Consider the following 22028-nt stretch of genomic DNA (forward strand, 5'->3'; position numbering starts at 1 on the left):
TACACAAAGGAAGGAATAACTTCATGTATTACATTTGCTGCATTGACAAGAATTTCTCGTAGACAGATTGTCTACCCTAACTCAACAACTCAGACAACCTTGCCTTAAAATGTTGTAAGGCAGAGACGATTTGCCGCCACCTCAAATTACTAGCACACGTTTTGCTTTGGATGACAGAGATCTGATCTCAATGAGGATAATGCATTAAAAATACCAGGTGTAAATGCAACGGTAAGATGGCATTGTTTATTATCTGGATAAGGTGTCAGTATAGAGGTTGCATTTTAATACCAGGTATAAATGTGGTGCTCACACATGATCAATGGTCCTCCGTCGAGCCACAAAAATTCTGCTTAAATTGATCTCAGTGAGAACAGGAAGCAATTTGATCAGCGGAAAACTGATTTCAATATTTAACCATTTATCTCTAGACTGTCAACACGGGACAAGACTGTAATGGATTTGGACCAACGTGGTTCGATCAGTTACCAGATTACTTTTAGTGCACAGCCACTGTACGCTGCTTAAAACCACTTCAGCATGCAAGGTTCAGCCATTTAGTCTCAGTCTTTTGGTAAGCAGTTCCTTAGTATTCATCAGCCAAAAGGTCAGCTCAACAATAGTCATCATTGACTAACCAATTCAAACCATGCTTAAGCTAAAGGGTTTCCAGTAGATTTGTAGAAAGATGGTGACAGAGATAGAAAACACCCATCCTTGATGTTTTGGGCCAGTCAAGCCAAGCAACAAAATATATAGACATGCCATTCATTAATATCACTTGCAGCAGACGGGTGAGGATGTGTGCCGTAACACTTACTAGCACCAGTAAAGCCAGGGGCTGCCGATGCTTGCATGGCCTCCCTTCTATAGTCCCTGTCTTTGGGGAAACTGTTGACAACCGCAGTCTTTGTTGCCTCTTTTTGCCTCTGTTCTCTGTGAAACATACAAGCATGCATGCAAACAGATGTTACCCACATATCCAACCGTTATGTGACACGGATTACAATAATGTGTGTTTTATCAAATGGATTATAGTTACCTCTCCAGCCATTCTTTGGGCTTCTCCCACTGGGACACCTCTGTCCTGCAGTTGTAATAGTATTTCTTTCCAGATGAGCTGATGTGCTCCGACCAATCGTCCCCAGGTTCATAAGGCTGAGATAAAGAGAAAATATTTAGGAACATGAGGCCAGCCAGACAGAAGCTAGTTGTGTGCGTGTGTCTCTGTTGAGGAGATCTGATGCAAGAGCTTGTAATGTGATGTGAAATGTACGAGAGATATTGGGGATGGCAGATAGCTATAGCTGAGCTGTTTTAACAGAGGCTTTTTAAGTGGGAGGGAATTCAGAGACAAGATTGTTAAGGTAACCAAAGTGAAACAGTTTGCTGTTAAGAAAGGTCCACTGTATTGTGACTGATGATTTCTGCTTGTTTCCTGCATTCTGTTACCATTTAACACTGTAATCCTGTGCCTCCATCGCCTTATAATGTCCCAATTTCATTTTGTAATTTAGGTCAATATTGTAAAGCAAACGCAGAGAATAAAAACAGTTAATTATTGTTTATACATTACTGAAACTGTAAATAACTTTACATAAACACTGTAACTGTAATGTAACTGATTCTGCTCTATGATATTCAACACTGTTAAAGAGCACATTTGATCACAGCATCAGATCTTTGTTCTTGGTGGTGCAGTTCTTAACATGTTTCACATTAGCACTGTAATGTAACTTTGCCTTCTTTGTCACATATGCTGACTAAACAGCATTACTTGGGAATTACTTTCTTCCCCAATTAACATTAAGCATGTGAGGGTAAGGGGAGAACAAAAAACACGAGTTATGAATTTTGGCTTAAGAACGTAAAAACAGAACATTAAAGGATGGGAAACAAAATGAGCAGAAAACTTAAATCATTCTCGAAAAGTTCTTTAATCTACATTAATAACCAAAAAGTCTAACTTTTAATTAGAGAGGAAATGAAAAGAGAACAATGTAAGCCCAATGATCGTCTGCCACTGAATGATGTTTCAGGGTTTTCATTCCACAATATGAAGTAGTGAAATGTTCCTAGATTTTATCTTCGCTTTCAAAGCAGTGGTGTGTTACATTTTAATGAATGTTTTTCATATTTACGTAAAAAGTACAACAAAACCAAAAACATCAAAGCTGTGAAACTACAGAACAGAAGCTAGCACCAAGAAACGGTCCTGGAAAAAATATGTTTAGTCCATCTTTAAGGCAGAGGTAACACTTACTGTGTCTGAGGTCTTGCTGGGGTTAGAATGTGAGTTGGAGCTATGAAGGGAACTGTGGTTGTGAGAATTTTCTTGTGGTGAATAACTGGTCCCTGCAACAAAACACAAGGAGTGGGAAAGACACCATCAGTAACAGACATTAACAATATTGTGCCAAATTCATAGACATAGCTGAAAAGCCTGGCTGAGAACTACAACAAAATGCACACACCAACCCGAGGACATCAATGCTCACTGTTGCCTCAGAAAAATCAAAGAAAAAAGGTGGTCAAATATTAAATGGCTTTAACTTTGAGACACATGCACAAGCCATAATAAATATTGCTGTTGGTTTTGGCCCTCAACTTGTGACACGGCTGCGACAACCTGTTTTAGTTCTCCAAAGCTCTAAATCAGCTGTTTGTGGAGTCTTGATGACAGCAATGATGACAGCAATGATGACAATATATTCGCCCTTGCGTCTGTGTTCTACGGCTACACTGGAAACCGCAGTATACTGTGTCTCACTGTAGCTAAACCATCAAGCTGTATGGCAACTCCATTAATGTAACACCGTTACTCAAACGTGTTGCTACACCTGTTTGTCTAACAAAGATTCTCTGTCCACTAAGTACTAAGCTGCTTCCTAAAATTCTGATATGAAAACACAGCCAACACTACTACAAGTGTGGCAATAAGGTGGCAAGACTGAACTTGCTTTTGCTCATCCCATCTTCTCACCTCTACTATTATTAGATGCTACAAGTGTTAGCACTTCAGGATATTTGGACATTTGTAACATTTTTTAGATTGCTTTGGTGGTATAATTATATGTCAGTGAGGCAAACCACGACAAGGAAGGCAAGCTTGAAATAAAAGCCTCCGGTGACAAGGTTTTCTTACATACAACAGAAGGTGAGGAGAGATACACTGAGCACCATACGCAGCCATCTATGGCAGTCTGTACATACACAACCACCTGCAACAATCAGTGGCAGGTCCAACAGGGGTAAATAAATGCTTTAGCTTGTAAACTGTGGCTTGGTATTAGAATTTCATATTCCTGCAGCTAGACAATGAGAAACAACATACAGGCGATAAAAGCTGACTGGTATCACAGTTGGAGAAACTGTTTTGCAATTTTGTTGAAATAAAAATACTAGATAACAGATATAAAAACATAACTGAAGCTGATAGTTAAAATTAAAATTCAGTTTCTTTTCTATTTTTTAAGCTTCAAGAGTCTGTCCCACACTACCAAAAATCAGATCAACATCACATTAATAACAAAACCTTTACCCCAGGTACATAATGATTCCCACTACTGTGCACTGATGGAAGGCACTGATAACTTTGATTACTTGTTCTCACCATCCAAAACCTTGTTCAGAACAGCACAATCTAACATCTGGGAATTCAGTAGCTGTTACAGCTCCAAACAGTGTTTCCTTAAGGCATGTTTCCAAACTGTGAGAGTCACTGCTCAGATAGTATTGTGTGCTTTGGATGAATCACAATTAATCCAGTCACTTCTTTGTTACATTTAATCCTAATGACCTTCGTTATTTTCATCTGCTGCTTTAGGATGTCACATTAGATACACTGTGCTCTATGTAACACTTAATACCAAGGACATGCACTTTACTCATATTGTCAATACACTGTAGAGTGGGTGTTGAACCCCCCCCCTCCCACACACACACTGATGCCTACAAGCTCTCACACCTGCTTCATTAATCCTTGTTTTTAAAGTAATATTCAGGATGTTTTGAACTTGAGTTTCCTTATGTAGTGGTGTTTAGGGCTACCCAAACAGAAAGATGACGATTCCAGTCATCAGTCAAGAAGATCACGAGTCGACTCGCATTTTGTCAGTCAAATCAATGCACTTTTGTTTTTTAATCTGCGTCACTGTCCACAAAGCAATGCAAGAGCAACAGCATAGCTAGCTGGAATCTTTACAAAGTGAGAGTCACAATGACCACAAACCACAAAACTAACTGTAATAAAAGCGGAAACGGGCGATAGAAACAGAGGGCAGTGCGACTCCAGTCTGTTGGCTGCTCTGGGGCACTCTGCGGCACTCTGCTTCAGTGATGACTGTCAGTGAAGTCGGCTAAAGCACTTTTCAACCAGACGATGGTACATCCTCCTCCAGTACCATCCACTGTGACTGACTCTCTGGCTGACAGCGCTGTCAGCTGCCCGGCAGAACAGACCGTTTATAACTGAACTATGAGCAGGACGGACACTTTTACTTTCTCTATCTCTACATTGGTTACATCGCAAGAAGCAAACCACAGACAATGCACAATGGAGAGGTACTTTATACCGTATGATAAAACATTCAAATTAAAATATTACCTATTTGTCTTGATAACTTAAGTGGGCAAATTCAAAACTAAGTGGGTAAACTCAACCTTTTTTCACCTGTTTCTAAAAAATGTAAAATAGACCAGTAAAATGAACCCGTTATTATCTATATCGACTGAAATTCAACATATTATAGTCACAGTTTTTTCAACTACATCGCCCAGCACTAATGACAGAAGACAAAGAATGGCAAAATGTGAGTCTTGCAGGTAAAACATTAGACTCGTGTAAGCTGATATCAGTTTAGTGTGGCAGTGAACTCAAACAAAAAAAAGTCAAGATAGGTGGAAGGAAAAATAGTCAAATCTTCATATTGAACAGCCAAATATGATCTTACTGACAAAACTGAGTCGGATACAACCCAAGTAGTGTTTGAGTTTTAATGACAGGAGTTAATTAGCAAGGGTAGCATTTTGCAGGTATGTTCAAAGTAAGGTTGTTCAAATCACGTTCACAAGTCTTCAAAATGACATTCCTCCCTCCATATACTCTGCGCTATCCAACAGAGGCTTCCCCAGAAGGAAACTGGTTTGAGGAGGTGGTAAGCATGCCTCAAAATATTTGAGACCAGTTATGAAACTGTTACATTGATGTTGATTAAGTACCAATATGATATGCATAAAAGGTTTAACTAGAAAATTCTTTTGAAATTGATGCGATAGGACATGCTACATTATTTCTCGAGAAAGAGTCACCACTTTATTGGTATTACTTAACTACAAAAACACACAGTTCACTCGAAACTGCACAGTGGTGTTGAGTGATGAGTCTTATCTCTCACAATCATCCTGCTGAGTACAGAAAGCTACATGCAGCGAACACATCAAACTGACAGCAGCCAAAATTCCCATATTAACCATTATAGAATGAACTTTAATTAGCAACAGCTGATATTCAACTACTGCCTGTGAAGTCTGTCATTTTAACTGCCGAAAGTGACAGGCAGAGCCAGCTAAAACTGAGAAGCCTGCCACCTGAATGTTTTCTGCATTGCTCTTGGCTAAAACTCAATCATAAGAGAATCATTATCCTGTGAGCTTGAAGAGTTCAGGTATTTTACCAAGCAGTGAAATTAAAATGGAACCAGCTATTGTAACTCACCACTAATGGGGTTACTGGATGACAGTTTGAACATTTGAATCAAAAAATGTATTCATTCTTTCTGAGGTGCTCTACATCTCGGCGAGGTAGGGCACCTCTACAATAAACAGCTACGTAAAACCCTGCAACATATAACGATATATTTGAATCTAACAAAAAGTTTAGCATAACACTGGACCTCAAGGAAAATGGAACATCCTTACTTACTAATTAGTTACATACAACAGTAATGCGAGTACTGAGACTATTAGACATACATGTATGGAAACAGTTGCTAAAATTTTTCCTCCCGCTGTCAACCAGATACCAGGCGGTCATACGGCGATGGAAATGTATATACACACAAACTTTGAACATTATTATTTAGCCAAATAATGACAAAGTCACTACAGGAATGTAATATATTTGAAGTATATCAAAAAGTGAGAAATACACACAGGAACACCCTAATACAGAGATCCAGAGAGAAAGAGTGAAACAGAAGATCAAACGTGTACCACATGCCACACCTACAGTCTGCTGGCACAAGAGGAGAGGTAGAGACCCCGATGCAGTGGATAGTGATTACTCTGAGCACCATGCATGGGGATGAATTACAATACATTTAAATATAGTTCTCGATGGTCTGAATAAGCGGCAACATTTGTTGCGAATAATAATTTCATTTGTAATAATACATTTCTCTACTGGCCCCCAGAATTGTCCCGGACACTGTAACTTAGAGTGCCAGGTGCTTTTTTTTTATTTTATTTTGAGCGCTGACATCTGCTGCAGAATCATGAGTAATATATGATTACATTTGCAGTCAGCTCATTAGCAACAAAACAGATGTTTTTTTCCAGGTGCAAAATTACAAGAGATAGTTTATAATAAACTATACATTTCCCCAGTGGCATTAAATATCAGTTATAGGATCAAAACCAATAAAGACCTCTTTCCTGTAGCTGAAATCAAAACAGACTTTCTTTACAAAACAGCTTTTGATTGAACCTTTTTACACCATGCAGAACTCCGTTAATAACAGGAAACAGCACTCTAAAGGGCAACATACACATTGGCAGGTATGATGTGCATCAAAAGGTCCACATTCATTGTTTTTTATGTAAGCCCGCAGACTGGTGGCATTTTTACAAGTGTGAACATTTCACTGTCCTATTTGTCATTTCACTGTCCTATTTGTCAGTGTCCATACAGCAGCCATTTTTTTATGTTTGCTTCCTAAAATTGGCACATTCCAGCTACAGTACTCAATGATTACTGTGATTCTCTATAGTGTGTCTAGTCTGTGCTGTGTGATGCTGCTGATGGTTGTTATTGCATTCTGCATTAGAATATATTTTTTGTAAATTATTTAAATTTTCATGTAAAACTTATGTGCTAAAAGTGTTAAAGAAAACAAACATTACTCAGAGCAGTCCAATAAGCCTTCTCAAATAAGCCTAGAATTTGAGACTGTAATTAATAGAACCAGTGCAGGATCAGAAAAATCACTCTTACTAAACAGCACCCAACATCGTTTTCCCTCGCTGATCATCGTACCAACTTGTGCATCTCCCCTGTTGAGCCTGCTAGTATGCTCCCAGCTTAGACTGTGCCTGTGATCCGATAGCATTTAATAAACACTTTCAATTCCCACATCAAACATAATTTGGTTTAGCTGTCAACATTTGCAAGTAAGTTAAGTTATAAATAACTAAAATTACACAGACTCGGTTAAGATCTGAAGCCACCTTTCATCTGAGAAACCATATATTTTCTTTTTGGGCGTTAGCCTATAATGTTTACAACTTGTAGCTACAACTATGAGGTGAGCACCATCGGTTGACATGAAGTGATGAGCTAAATCGTTTCAAGCTGCAATATGACTAAACTCCTCAATAAGCTCAACATCCCACACACTGACACATGATTTTGCGATTTTTATAATGAACCTGCTATGCTTGTTTACACGTCTAGCAGACACAGAACAATGTTAACATTCATTTGGAGTCGAGTTTCTGGCCACTGGATAAATGTAAATTGATTTATTTACTCTCCTTTCAGCTCTGTTTTGGTTTTCACTAGGGATGGGCGTGAGTACTCCTCTGGACATCGGTATTCGTTCAGCATTGTAAGTACTCACATTAGGTCTGCACATGCACAGCTGCAGACAGAAGGGTGACCAGTAGACTCAACGAACGTGCAGTGGAAGCTATGCAATAGCAAACTTGAATTGAGTAAAGGCAAAAACAGCAAATCTTCAATCGCTTCATTTGTTAACGTTTGCGGTGTTTCCAAACACCATTGTGATGCTACCATGGCAAAGATTAGCTGGCCCGTGACACAACGGGTAACTGGAGATATATTAGCTATAGCCTACGGGCCAAGAAGGCTGCAGATGGAAAAAGTAAACCAGCCGCTGCTTTTTTTTTTTAAACCAGCCAAATAACGGTCAGCTAATCCCTACAGTCTCTGTGCAGTGCAGAAACACCAACATTTTCACTTGGGTGTTCATTTCATGCAAGACCCTAGTTTTACATGCCTAGGTTTTTTTTTTTAACCAAATGCTCGAATGTGAAAATGACTTAAAGTTCCAATGCCTAGGTTTTTTTTTTATCAACTCTTGAAAAATATTAGCTGGGTCTACAGGTGTTAAATGCTAGTCGCAGCTGTCTGCTGTTTGGTGCTGAGCAGGTAGTACACAGTGGGTTCATCAGAGCGTGGCTGGTGAGAACAGCTGCTTGCTGTGTCTGGAAACAAGGCTTATGACAGAGGTGAGACTGAATCCAAATGGTAAAGTTTGGCCAGAAAACCAAAACAGTGAGCTGGAAGATGCAAAACCACTGCAGAGCTAAGCAGGATGGCAGAGTTGGGCAATTATTCTCAGTAGGTTTGTCACTACAAGCACCACCTTTCACATTACAGATAGTCATTTGACCTATTGTACATAGAAAGGTGCTGATTAGTGCAGCTTTAAGTTGCCATCCCATTATTTCAAATCTAATATCTACTTCCTTTTATTTTACAAGTTGCAAATAAGAACGTTAATACTGATCTGAATCAGTGAGTCATCTGTTCACAGTTTTGACTCAGCACAGCTTTGTAACCAGCTGGTTAATCTTGGGAGATGACGGTACATCTTTCTGTAGGTTAACAGTCATCCAATGTGTTCTGTGTTTTGCTACATACATTTATCATCGTATCAGCACTGCTTCCACCTATATTCTTCTTTTCATCAGCATCTGTCCATTATTTATATTCATCATGTGTTAAAATTCTGTAAAAGACCACTTTGCTATCTAAATCGAAATGACCTGCAAGGTTATTACACACCAAGCAGACATAAAAAAAACTCAGTTTGATGCCATTTACAACAAAAAGCAATGAGTTCCAGGGTAAATGGCTATTGTCTATGATAGCAGAAGACAGCTGAAATAATTTAACCTCTTACTTTGGAACTGTTTTTCAACTGTCCGTGTCTAAAGCCTGCGATACCAGTTCAATCTCAAATATCTCAAAATAAAATGCAACACTGTCTCGCAGAATCTGTACACAAATTCCAGTGACTATTTGTGGTCATCAGGGTCATAGTTTCAACTCACCATCTACAAATGAACCCACCCCACTGGCAACATCTCAACCAGTCCTCTCCGTCAGTGAGGGAAACCTTGTAAAACTGTATGTGCTGCTGGTTCGTAGTAGATAAATATTGCACACAGAGCAGCGACTGCTGCAGATCAACTTCAGTCTTCCAAATGTTTCACTTTGAAAAACCGGCTACACAAAACATTATGTTTGCAAACTCAACTCTGGCAGCTCAACACAATGCTCTTATGCAATGCTCCATGTTGCAATAATGCTTTTTCATACACCAAAATTATACCACATGCATGGATCAAAATGCTTTTTAATACATTTTTGAGAAATGGAGAAATGTGTGTTTCCTTTCATTTCTCTTGAAATAAGAAAATATTGCAAGACTTAAATCTACAACAACATTTAAATCGACCCCCCTATATACGAATTTCCACTTTCCATCCCTAAAGATTCCCTTTTCAAACCTGGGGAAAATGTACTTTTGATATAATGTTAGTGACACCCTAAACAAAGCAAAGACACTTATTCCCCCCGACAACATATTCCGTTCAACACACGAATGCTTGGTGTCTATTAGAATTCAAATATATTTGCACAACATCTAGATTTGTGGTTACTGTTATAGAAACAGCAATGACTGTTCAATCAGCTGAGGTTTACCCGATTGGTAAAAATAATACGCTTCTTGATTAAATAGAAAGTTGGTCGGTTGCTACTTACTTTTGTAAGTTCATATATTTTAGGCATGTCTTGTTGAAAACTACAACAGCCACAATACTTTCTACTTCCTGACATAAATAAGCCTAAAGCAAGCTGTACTGCCTGCAGAGTACCAAGCTGCTGAATTTTAGTGTTGAATGTTACTGGATTGTGTGACATTAGCAATAAAAGTAAAATATCTGTGCTCTAAACCCATTTTATTCTCATTAACCACGGCCTCTCACCTCCATCCCTGTCTCTGGCCCGGTGTGTGTGGACAGCCTTTGCTCTGCTGTGCCCTGTGCTGTCCATGTGTTTGTTTTCAGGGCTGTCAGACCTCCTGAGCATTTTACAAGGAGGGGTGACATCTGAGGAGTCTCGCATCTTTTCATGTCGGTGGTCACCTCCTGGATGGCTCTTAGATGAGTATTTGAGAGTCTGTGGACACAAATCAAAAACCTCACTGCAACCTATTATCTTGTGCGTACAGTCATCAGTAGGTCTCTCAAACACGATGTTAGGCTGTTCCAAGCACTGCAGTGTCAGCATACTACAGCATCAAAGTTTGAGTATAACAGGAATTCATTTGCAGAGCTAATCTCCATTCATGCAGCCAATTATGTATTATTTGAAAGCAGCTCTATCTCTGTCAGTTCTTTCCAGTGCTACATTACTAAGTAGCCATATTAGCTATGCTAGTATGGCTGTTGACTAGTTTCTCACTTGGTAACGATGTGTTTATGTATAATGACAGATGTATCATTTGTGATAATGACGAAGTAAACAACATTTTATGAGACCAACTATTACCAGCCATCGGTTTGGCTTATTGACTGTATTTAGAATTTAATTGTTAATGCATTGCTTGGCAGTATATAATTAGAACACTTTGATGTTTCGAGAGCTTAGCTAGCTGTATCATTAAAATGACAGACTGCGGTCAGGCCCTAATCGGACTGGCTAGCAAGATAGCTAACAGTAACAGGCTACCATTAGCTCTGAGCTGTAATAAAACTCGCCTGTACCTTTTATAGAACAGCTCAATTCGACGAATACATCCCGTCTGTGTTTTCTTTACCTGACTATATATACGTTAGCAAATATTTGCAGTGCTCAGGCTGCAATTTCAAACAAAATCATTTACTTTTCACTTTATTTTCCGCACTGACTGGGGCCTGTTGTGCTCAGCAGAAGCCTGAACTAGAGTGTCCATTTTAATCTTATTTGCTGCTAGCAAGCTAGCAGGCTACGGTTAGCTAACAAGTACCTGATAGGGCTGAGAATCTCTTCGGTCGCACCTGCAAATAGAAAGAAAACAGTTGTTAATATTAAGCTTCAAATGTCAACGTTGAGAGAGAGAGTTGCAAGTGTTGCAACAGCTGAACCTGCAAGTTTCCAGACACTTATTTTGGTTTCAATAAAAATGGCGGATTGTCAAAGCGTAGCTAACGTTACGAGGAAAAGGAAAATCTGAATAAGTAACGTTAAAAAGCTGTTTACCCATCGCCGAGTCTCGGTTGTTTCCTTGCATACATTACCATCAATGCCGTGTTAGTGTGTTTGGAGTGGGATGTGAAAGACTGATAACGGTACTATGTTTTTCTTGTTGATTCAGCGACCTGAAATCGTCAATTATTTCAGCCTAGCTTGTGGGTATTTCAATGCTATCGGCAGCACTGGTCGAAGAGCGCCCTCACTCAGTCCATCTCCCACTCACACACAGCCGCGACTCCGTCTGCCGAGAGACAACGTAGCGCTGGAGCTGCGCGCACGGTTGCCAGATATTCAGCAGTGGGGGGGAAGCCTTCATATCAACGGTACCTGTGGACAGTGCCATGTAATCATTATGTCATGTTACCAACGTGATGTGCTGTTGTTTGCTGGTTTAACTTCATAAATATATGGATTTTTTTTTAATTTTAGTTAACTACTACTTAGACTAATATATATAAAGCACATTTAAATACGCAGTGCTTTTGGAACATACACATTTAGGAGGAATTAAATATAAAAAAACCACGCTCAGGTGTCATGAGTTTAATTTTGCTAAAGGTGCCTCTGCGAGATTGAGTATTTGGGAAATACCAATCAAACACGTTTGACTAGTGGGGTTATTCTACAGATCTGGCAACCTTGCCTGCAATCCCCCCCCACCATTCTCCACCTCCTCCTTCCGATGGCAACATCCGGGACACACACTGGCTAGAGTCGAGCAGTCTTTAAAAACTTTAAAACTTTTTTCCGTGCTGTAAATAAATAGTAATTTTCTACCTTTCTCAACCATTAGCATATTTTATACAGGTAGTCCATTAGCATTAAGGGCTGTAGATATCCTGTTTTATAAGACCTTACAGACTTATAGTGAGCAGTGATTTGTTTTCTCCTGACATCTAGTGGTTATTCTGTGACATCGCAGGCAGGGTTTATCAAGATATCACAATAACAATAAATCCCTATACACCCATGTGGGGTTTTAATCTAAGCTGTAATAACTTTTGAACTAGATAGGATCAACCAAAACGATAACATGATTACTGCAGCTACATTCATTAGGGCACAATTGCACGTTTCACATTATAAATAACTGTTGTATTTAGATAGATAGATAGATAGATAAGATAGGATAGAATACTTATTCGATCCCAAGCTGGGAAATTGCAGTGTAGCAGCACCATTACACACAGTAACAACACAATAAGTAAAGAGAACAACCTACAAATATATTAAAAAAGCAATATAAAATGCAAAATTTATAAAATAATTTATTTATACATTTTCATTTTAATATTCACGTTTTGACAGAAAAAAGTTCTGCACACTGCATTGTGGTTAAAGACAACAGTTATATTATAATACACCAATATAATATAAAGTATATCTGAGAATAAGCAGTAGAAATACACATGCTCGTAGTATAATGATCATTTGCAAGTCCACACTAAGGCCTTTGAAATAAAACAGTGTTTGCATGCAGAGCACTCTCTTTACATTTTGTGGCTTTGACCAGGTTGTATTAATGCTTCAGAGTGAGTAGCTGTCAGAGGAGGGCTGCTCGGCTCCATTGTTCCCAGACAATATATCCCACATCATATCCCAGGCTTAGGACAAAAGAAGCTGCGGTTCAGCGTTTTGGCACACAGCACACTTTAATGTGGGGACAAGGGGGCACAAAAGGGGGTGCTGCTATTGTTAGCACATTTCTGGAACTTGTTCACACACAGACAGGCACACACACCTACACACACACACACACACACAGACACACACACACATACAGACACACAGTGTTTTGTGAATTTGTATGCTCACTCTTACAAAAAGGTAAAATGCCTTGTGTTTTCAGGTGTAAAATAATTAGTTTGGTGCATTTAATAAAAAATAAAAAATAAAGAGTCCGTGCATGTGGGATTTCCCAGGATCATTGGTCAGTAGGAGTACACACAGTTGATTGTGATTTTAGAGAACACTGGTCTAACTACTAATCTATTGATTCTATCGATTTTATGACACCTTTTATTTCTTTTTTAGAAGAATCTTTTAGCAGTCTTTCACAAAGTGCCTTTTCTGGTCTTTGACTACTTGTTGCTTTCTGTCTTAACGTGACCTGTAGGGGGAGGTATCAAACCACTTTTATATCTCTGGCATTAAAGCCACACAACTCACCCAAGTGATTCCCACTTACATTAATTGCCCACTCCTAAATTAAACAAATTAAATTAAAAAAATATATAGTCATGTTAAGGATAAGCCTATTACAACTATTTACAAAAATACAGCTGTATAAAATATTGTTTATCTCTATACCGGGGTATAAAAACTGACACATCTTAATAAACATAAAATTATATGAAGTGTGAGGGTGCATTGGAAAAATGCAAAGCAAAAAAATAAAAAATAAAAAAAAAATAAATAAATAAAATAAAAAAACAAGCCAAGATATTTGGCATAAATGATTTGCAGATGTAAATTATTTTACAATTGGGGAACAGATTTGTAGACAGCCAAAGCTTAATATAAGCCAACAGAAGTGCAAGTGCAGTGAGTTGAGTCTGATATTAGGGGCTGTGTGGCCCAACAGGTATACAGTTAATAGGATATTAATTTGACACAGATACAATTTATGTTAGAATTCACTGGCCTCACTGATGGTAATGATTTAACCGAAATAACCTTCCCTTTGCAATAAAACGGCGATTCACAATCGTCTCCCGTTTTGTTTTGTTTCTTATAAATGTTTATTTCTGTCTGTTACTATTTCTCATGCTGTCTAAGTGCGGTTGTTTTGTTTTCTCCTGTCGGCGGAGAGGCGAATTTACGACGGAGGAGTGGGCTGATTATTGACAATACCACAAGCCAATAAAAATACAGAACTGAACCCCTGACCGCGCCTTATTGGTAACACTGACCAATGAACGAGCAGACTGGGCGGACTCTGTGCGAAAGCCCTGCACGTCGCAGATCTCAGAACAGCTCGGTGCCGTCACACATCCACCCGCTAACGTAGAGTCTAAACAAACAAACCGCTTCCAAGTCAGCGCCTTGACAGACCGCTCTGTGTGTCTTGGAGAGTGGCACAGCCGAGGCGTAACATTTTGAAAGGTTGTGTTCAGTGGACAGCCACTGAGAGCGGGGATGATTTAAGGAGATTCGGAGGAGCAAATCTCGGTTTCTAAAGTGGAAAATATTAAAAACAAGTGAAAAGTTTTGTTTTCGAAGCAACCACTGGAGTACACTGTGACCAGCAAGAAACCATTCAACTCCGACCCCCGATGCTAAGTGAGTACCAACATATTGTATCTCGCTAAAAACTTATCTTCACAAGTCAAGCCGATGAAAACAAAAATTGCAGTTCGAGTGGGAATTATCGAAATAAAAATACCCTAAAATATAGTTAAAGCTTTGAGGGGGAATACAGAAGCTCCAGCTGTAACGCAACTACTCACCTAATGACAGAGCAGTATTACCGGACTCGGTTTGTGTGGTACTCCTAACCTAACAACGAACTGTTGCTAACCTTTAGCTGGGTGCATGATATAAAAGTAACCTTTAACCATTGCTCAAACTGTTTTTACTTAACAGAACAACCAACCCCACGCTCCCTCTAAGAATTCCTGCACACCCAAACGTGTAACTCCCCACTCGTCTGACTGTATGGTGCTGTTGGTTTCAGTGCACTTTCACCTGACATCCTCTCCTGTGGAATGTTTCGGTGGGAGAGTGAGTGTAGCTTCAGTGCAGAGCTAACAGAGTTTCACTATGACACGCTGCGGCAGCAATGGCACCAGCGCAAGAGCTCGAGCAGAAGTAAATAACAGTGTATGCTAACATATTCACAAAACATAATGGCAACATTTCCTCGTGACACAGCCCTCAACTTCCACGTAACACACACACACACACACGCCCGCCCTAAACGGAGTCCCTACTCTCCAGGAAGTAGCCTGGCCGGAGGGAATACAGAGCCCTTGTGCCCCGGCGAAGTCAAGTGCGGTGACACGGAGCTTGTCACTGGCTGATAGCGCCAAGCCTCTGAGCTGGCAGCCCACCGGGAGACTCAGCACTTGGCCAGCTGCCATTACATCCCAGCTCAGCCATTTGTTCTGCATACTCTAAATGTGTTATAATGTTATAATGACACGGGTTGTTTTTGTCTTGCACTGTTCTTTCTTAACCATTATTGCTTGAGGGTCTGCCATGATATGAATGAGCTCTTGTCACAGGATACAGTGGGTACACAAAAATGCCTCATAGCCCCCCCTCAAAAGCCATAATACCATATGTTTCTTGATGTGGTAAAAAATCAGTGAGATCCAAGATGTCAGTAGTAATTTCTTGAAAATGGAAATGCCATCATTTTGCATTCCAGTGAGTCATTTGTTCCCCTTAACAGAGTCTGCATACTTCTTGAATGCACACATGGCGGTCATTCAGCAGAAGCGCAGTAGTTGTCTAGGCGCTGGAAAAAACACTTCATTCAGATGTAAAACTGCTTGTGTAAATAGGTTAGAGGAGCATCTTTACAGGTAAAGTGAATCACCTGAGAAGCAGCAGAGCTGCGTTTATTGTACAGCATAGACCTTCAACATTTGAAACCTCACTGCTTGCTTGCCAGGTACAGTTTCAGTTAATGTTGTTTCTCGTGGGTCTCCTCATCACTCTACGGTGGGCTGGCTGTGAGAAAAAGAGACAGTAAGAGGGTGACCTTCTTCCCATTGTATTTGAATGCCACAGAGGGGGATCTCTAGAGAGCCGACATTTCTTCGTGTAAACTCAGAAACCTCAATGGTTAGTGTGCAGTTTTGGCCAGCCCCCCAGTGCTCTCACTGGGAATAGCCTAGTTCCTCTTTTAAATCTTGCCTAGAAAAAGTGGGAGTCCTTTAGTTTCTCAGGAGACTTTGATGATAAGTATTTTAGTTGCTCTGGCTTGTACTGTTTATGAGGTCAGCAGCTTAACATCGTGACAAGTGTGTGACGGCCTCATTGTGCTGTGGTGAACGGGCTCACAGACTCTGTAATAAAGGGACTGATGGCATCCTTGGAGGGAAGAGCAGCAGAGGTTTGCCACCTGGTTGTGTGAGTGCCTGTGACATGAAAACAGATACTTGTTTCTCGATGTTTGCGCCCACAGTGTGTACGGAGGCAGCCGAGGTCAGGGCGGGGTCGGATGCAGCGGCTCAGACGAGACCCAGCGTAGCAGCCTTTGCCCTCTGTTGGTTGTCTGAACAGGTGTCTCCGGAGGGAGGTGTGGGAACTAAGAATGCTATGCGTGCAAGACTCAACTCCCAGAATTCATCCGAGCAACCTGCTGATTGAGACAAATGCTTCCTGTCGTTGCAACCAGCCCGGCTTGGGTTGATGAGAAACCTGTCAGCAGCCCATTGCGCTGTTCATGGCCGGGGACAAAGCCCAGAGTTGGCTTCCACAACTGCTTGTCAGCAGCAGGGCTATTTTCTTGGGGCTTAAGGGTGGGTAGGATACAGTCGTTTAAGACTCTTAATCCAAGCATTAGTTTGGATCGCTATCAGCTCACTCAAATCACCGGTGGCGGACGCGTTCGACCGTGCAAACACAGCCTGCCGCTTTCATTCCTTCGACCACCTTCTTGAAAAGGTCGGTGTCGCGATCTTTGCGCTTTCGTACTGTTTAAAAGTAGCTGTGTTTCTCCTTCTGATCACTAATGTGGGCTTTTCTTTAGTGCATGCATCTCTGTCTTAGCCTTGCAAACTGTTGGATTGGAAACAGGCGAGAGGGTGTGTGACGCAAAATGTGGTTGAACCCCCAAATGAGACGCATATTCCGATAGTGCTGTCTACATATCCAAAGGACGCTGCTAAAGCCTGAATAATCTCAGCATCATCCCGCGTCTGAATCGGAAATTGCTCCGTTCGGAATAAGGTCTAATTTGGAATACACAAAAGGAATAAGCTCTTTACATGATAGGTTATATTTGGAAGGAGAGGGGGAAAGTCGTGTGCATGTAAACCAACGTGACTTCCTTGAATACAGAATTCCATTTTTGATCCAGAGAGAATGCTGTCATTCTGGTGCTGAGGTGAAGCAAATGACAGACGCTGCCAAAGAATGTAAAGAGAGCGTGTCAGATAGTTTTGGCTTCCCTGAATGGCGACTGTGTTTCAGCAGCGTTAGCTTGTACTTCTCTGCCTCTTCATCAGGCGTTGAGTGGTTTCTCAGCTCAGCTCTCTGAGCGCTGCCTCCTGACATTTTGAGGTGAACCTACTTTATTACCAGCCATTGCTAAACTTGGCATCAAATGAAATATGAATACAAGCATGTTGCTGCAGTAGATTAATCCAGTCTGTAACCAGACTGATGAAAACATTTTAATACTCTGCATATGTATATTTGTCTGAGGTCTTAAATGTCATATCTTTCCATGATTACACTTGTGCAGAGTGTTGCAGGCCTTGTTGTGCAACTGACGACTAAAAAGTGATAAGATTATGAAAGCAATCTTCCAGGAACGAGAGGAATCTGCTGTCAGTGGAGGAGTTAAAGCTTTATTCAGTCCTCCTTGGTCTATCACTCACTGAATTATGGTTGTGTGATATTGAGCAGTCACTCTAACCATCCCTACATCCACGGACATAGCTTCCATTCATCTCTGTTCTTTCATTCATTCTTTCACTCACTCATCCAACCACCTATTTCCCCCTCATTCCATTCGTCCATCTATTTATCCACCCATCGTGTTGTGCATGCATAATCACCATCTTACTCCATGGTATCACTAATCTCCAATGGAGTTTTGAGCCTCCTGCCGCTCTGCTGATCGCAGACGGAGAGATTAAAGAGCTGTACTTGGCAGGGGTCTGGCAGGGTCGCAGTTGACCACCACCACCAGTAGTGATGCTGTGTTGTTTTGCCCCTGCCTGCCTTACAGAGGTGTAGGGTGTCTCTCAGCACCCCCAAAGTCTCTGCGGTGCTGTGCAGGAATGAGCCCACCCAGCAGATGCCAGCCATCAGACACCTGCGTTGGCTTCAGTATATTCCAGCTCCAGGGCTGTGCTCACCGCGCAGGCATGCTGCCCTCCTCACTCACTGCACACTGTCTTTTGATGGAGAAAGCACAGAGGCTGAGTGAACGGCGGTAGCATTAATAAATGTACTGGGTGTGGGAAAACAAGACCCCAGACCCTCAGGGAGAAGGTTAAGTTATAATATGTTACTGTATATAGGTCTAGACATGAGGGGTTGCAGTGCAGGGTTTTGTTTTGGGATGCTATTTCATTCCTGTTTTAAGACTTGCACTATTAAGAGGTGCAAAGCTCCAGTTGCAAAGTACAGTGGTCTTCTTATTCAGCTACATCTGTAGCCTGACTCCATGGTCAGCATAAAGCCTTGGGCTAACAGGAACTTACCACAAGCTATAGCTGTGGGAATACTGTATACACAAAATACCTCCATCATAATCTTGCAGATTCGATGTTTGTGGGGTTTTGTAAGTCCATTATTTAAAGCTAAAACATTGTTTGAAAAGGAACTGCTGCACCATCACGTGGAGGCGTGCAGTCTGTAACAGCTTGTAACCAATTTGTCAGTCGTCAGTGAAGGATATAGCCTTACATAGCGAGGCAGTGGGCTCACTTGACTGACGTCAAGCTTATTTGTCAGATGTTGTTTTATTTATGAGGGTTTTCCATGCATGGCCCCTGCCTAGCATTACTATGCCTATTCCCCTTATGGCAGCCCTGTGAATAATTCAACATAGTTGGAGTGAACAGAACCAAAATAGGCCAAAGTGTGTACTGTGGCTCCGTCCAGTAAATCACAGCAACCGCAAAGGAGTTGTGTAGTTGTAGTTTATGTTAGTATTGCATGCTGATGGAAAATGGACGTAAGGACTGAATCAATGTCAAGTATGTAAACAAGTGCAGTAGATTTGAAGAGAGGGCACCGGACAGGGTATTACTTGCCATATTTGCCACTTGACCTCACAGCTCCAAGTTAGCACCATCAGCATTAGAGGATCTATGTCACGATGCTATATTAATGGACCATGAGGTTGGAATATTCATGTAGCTTGTGTTGATATTTGGAGTGCCTGGGGAGCTTGGTTACCATACACCGGTCCTGTGACATGTTTTCCTTCGTTGTCTTGATTTCTAAAGATGACAGCGACAGTAACTTGACCACGCGACACAAGACACTGTAATTCATCTAAGCGTAATGAGAACGCACACGTTTCACGCCGATATCACCACCATCTGCTCCTTGCTTGTTGCTGAGAGCGACTTAGCTTATAGATGAACGCAACTGTTTCTGTCACAAACTAGGCTTGTGCGATGTGTTAATATTTTCCAACCAGCCACGGCCAGACCAACAGCCGGCGATTGCTGCTATATTTGCACGTACGTGTGGTGTGTTTGCTGCGCCACACAATAAACTCAAATAATATCAAGCAAATGTTGTAACGCCTATTTCCTTCATTAAACAGCAAAATGCAAACAAGTTTCTCTGTTTGACCGAACAAAGACCTTGCTGAGTCATCGGAAAACACACTCCATGGTTCCAACCATTCGCAACCGAGTTAGATGTGAAAATATGCCGGCTCTACACGCAGTCGCTGCCTCTCTGATGCCCTACCTCCCTCTTGCTCCTCTCCCACTTGACGCTTCTCCTGTCCCGACTGCGTCTTTGTTGTCCCCGGAGTCAGAGTCCTGGTTGGAGCCCCTGTACATCACCTTGTTACTGTATTCCCTGTCGTCAAACTGGTCAAAATGAACTCTTTAATTCACAGAGTCAGATGTGACAGTGTTCTGGCTCTACAGCTGTTTTTCCTCTCACGTGTACTTCAGTTCCTCCTGTTCTTCGGAGGCAGACCTGGAAATGAGCAAAATCAAATCACAGAAATCACCAACAAAAAAAAACAAAACATTGGTGATGTACAAGTTGCCTTTTGTCCAAGCACCCTACCACAAACATTGCAATTCTTTAGAAGAGCAGTCACATGTTCTAGAGGATAAGGTCATATTAAAAGTAAGTTTGAACCATATAAGCGGTCTGCTCCTGTCCTCTACTGCTTTGCGCTCAGGGATTGCCTCCTCGTAAGGGATCCTACTTTCAGTACATGACTCCTCTTGGCTTCCTAGCTGCAGTCACATAATGATTGATATCAAACGCAATAAAGAGAGAGAGCACAGATGGTCCAGTGTTGCTTGCCTCTCTGGTCATGTTCTCCTTGTAAACGTAATGTCATTTACCCACATTTACTCAGCCGATGATGGCACAATTAAACCATGTTTCATTTCCAGGTGCCACTCAAGATATCTATTCCACCATTGACCTTGCTGCAGAACAAGCATTGATTTGATGACTGGCAGGAGACAGGGGGAAGAAACAGGGGAGTGGCACGCGGGGTTCTTTGTGACGGTGGGTGGGGTCAGTTGGCAGAGACTCTTTCCAGACAGCAACACTGGTTTTCACGGCCTAAATTCCCCCTTTGTGTGTGTGGGCGTCTCAAGTAGTGTCAGCTGTAGCTCTGTACACTTGTCGCTGTGTCTCCTGCCACCTCCCTCTTGGGACAGGCCCCACGAGGCTGGATTTTCATTTGCCCGTTAACGTCCCTGCTGGCCCCCTTGTTTGCCTCTCGACTAAACTCCACAACACGTAAATGTTTGATCGGCAAAAAGAGGTCCGTGTGTTCGTGTGTGTGTGTGTGTGAATGCACGCTTTTGTCTCTCGACCTGAAAGCATGTTCTCAAGCTCCTGCGGGTATGTTTGTGTGCGCATGCATCGGACAGGCATTCATTCTCCTTTAGTCCACTTGGCCCAGTCTCCGTGTATTCCCAAGTCGCTCATTGAGGGCAATTACATCAATTTAACTGTGAATACCCCCTCACAACAGCCTATTAGGACCATTAACTATGCAATCTTCGCTCTTTGATGGCTTAGCCCACGTGATATAAACTATTCAATCTGGTTGATGGCAGACAAGGGCATAGCATTGTGAGCTATCTAAACCAATGGGACTCTGTGCCCTGTACACCATATTCTGTTTAAAATTCATCTTCCCCCGTTAGTGCATATGTAAGTAATGGCTAACAGGCAGGTCAAGTATCCAAGTAATTCAGTTGTTACTGAAGTGACTGAGTAATAAGTATTAATAATATTTTTCTCAGATCAGGTGAAAAGAATAAGATTAAAAATGTGGTTGCAGAGAAAGTTTAATAGACTGCAGCTTAAGAAAACACAAGCAGATGGACTGAACCTAGTTTTTTTATCTGCCATATAATCAACTGTGCTACAAATACAGAAAACAGTAAGAACTTAGAACACAACAGCAATTTCCAGCTGAAATGAAAGGAGAAATAACATGTTCCTCTTAAAAATGAGAAGTTAAATTCATTGAGTGATCTCATCGCCTTTTGGATAAGCTAGCGAAACCATAAACTAAAAAGGCCTTTATTAAGCCAATCTTCGCCTTAACCACTAGATTAAACCCACAGGAGACCTCACAACTTTACTTCTTCTTCTTTTTAAGACTTCCCTGCAGATTTTCAATTGACTTTTACCTGAC

At 41.2% G+C, this 22028-nt stretch overlaps 2 protein-coding genes across 4 annotated transcripts in view; one reads left to right on the forward strand and one right to left on the reverse strand.

Annotated features, from left to right (window-relative positions):
• Positions 1-20606, reverse strand: part of waca (WW domain containing adaptor with coiled-coil a) — a 27737-nt gene extending 7131 nt beyond the window's left edge. Inside the window, exons 1-7 of one of the 3 annotated variants that reach the window (XM_035655325.1) lie at positions 20501-20606; positions 20096-20332; positions 11259-11289; positions 10237-10429; positions 2264-2355; positions 1043-1158; positions 821-936 (exon numbers count right to left, since the gene is read on the reverse strand). In XM_035655325.1, the coding sequence (XP_035511218.1) occupies positions 821-936; positions 1043-1158; positions 2264-2355; positions 10237-10429; positions 11259-11289; positions 20096-20190 (643 nt within the window). In that variant the 5' untranslated portion in view covers positions 20191-20332; positions 20501-20606. Of the gene's footprint in view, positions 1-820; positions 937-1042; positions 1159-2263; positions 2356-10236; positions 10430-11258; positions 11290-11491; positions 11748-20095; positions 20333-20425 lie in introns of those variants that run through there. The other 2 variants (XM_035655317.1, XM_035655334.1) reach the window with 2 other exon arrangements.
• mpp7a (membrane protein, palmitoylated 7a (MAGUK p55 subfamily member 7)) overlaps positions 14509-22028 on the forward strand; it is a 136836-nt gene continuing 129316 nt past the window's right edge. The window contains exon 1 of the mRNA XM_035655306.1: positions 14509-14767. The gene's annotated coding sequence lies outside the window, so the exon portion shown is untranslated. The remainder of the gene's footprint in view (positions 14768-22028) is intronic.

The sequence above is a fragment of the Morone saxatilis genome, unplaced genomic scaffold (assembly GCF_004916995.1).
Source record: "Morone saxatilis isolate NCDOM2014 unplaced genomic scaffold, NCSU_SB_2.0 Contig0, whole genome shotgun sequence".
Taxonomy (NCBI): Eukaryota; Metazoa; Chordata; class Actinopteri; family Moronidae; genus Morone; species Morone saxatilis.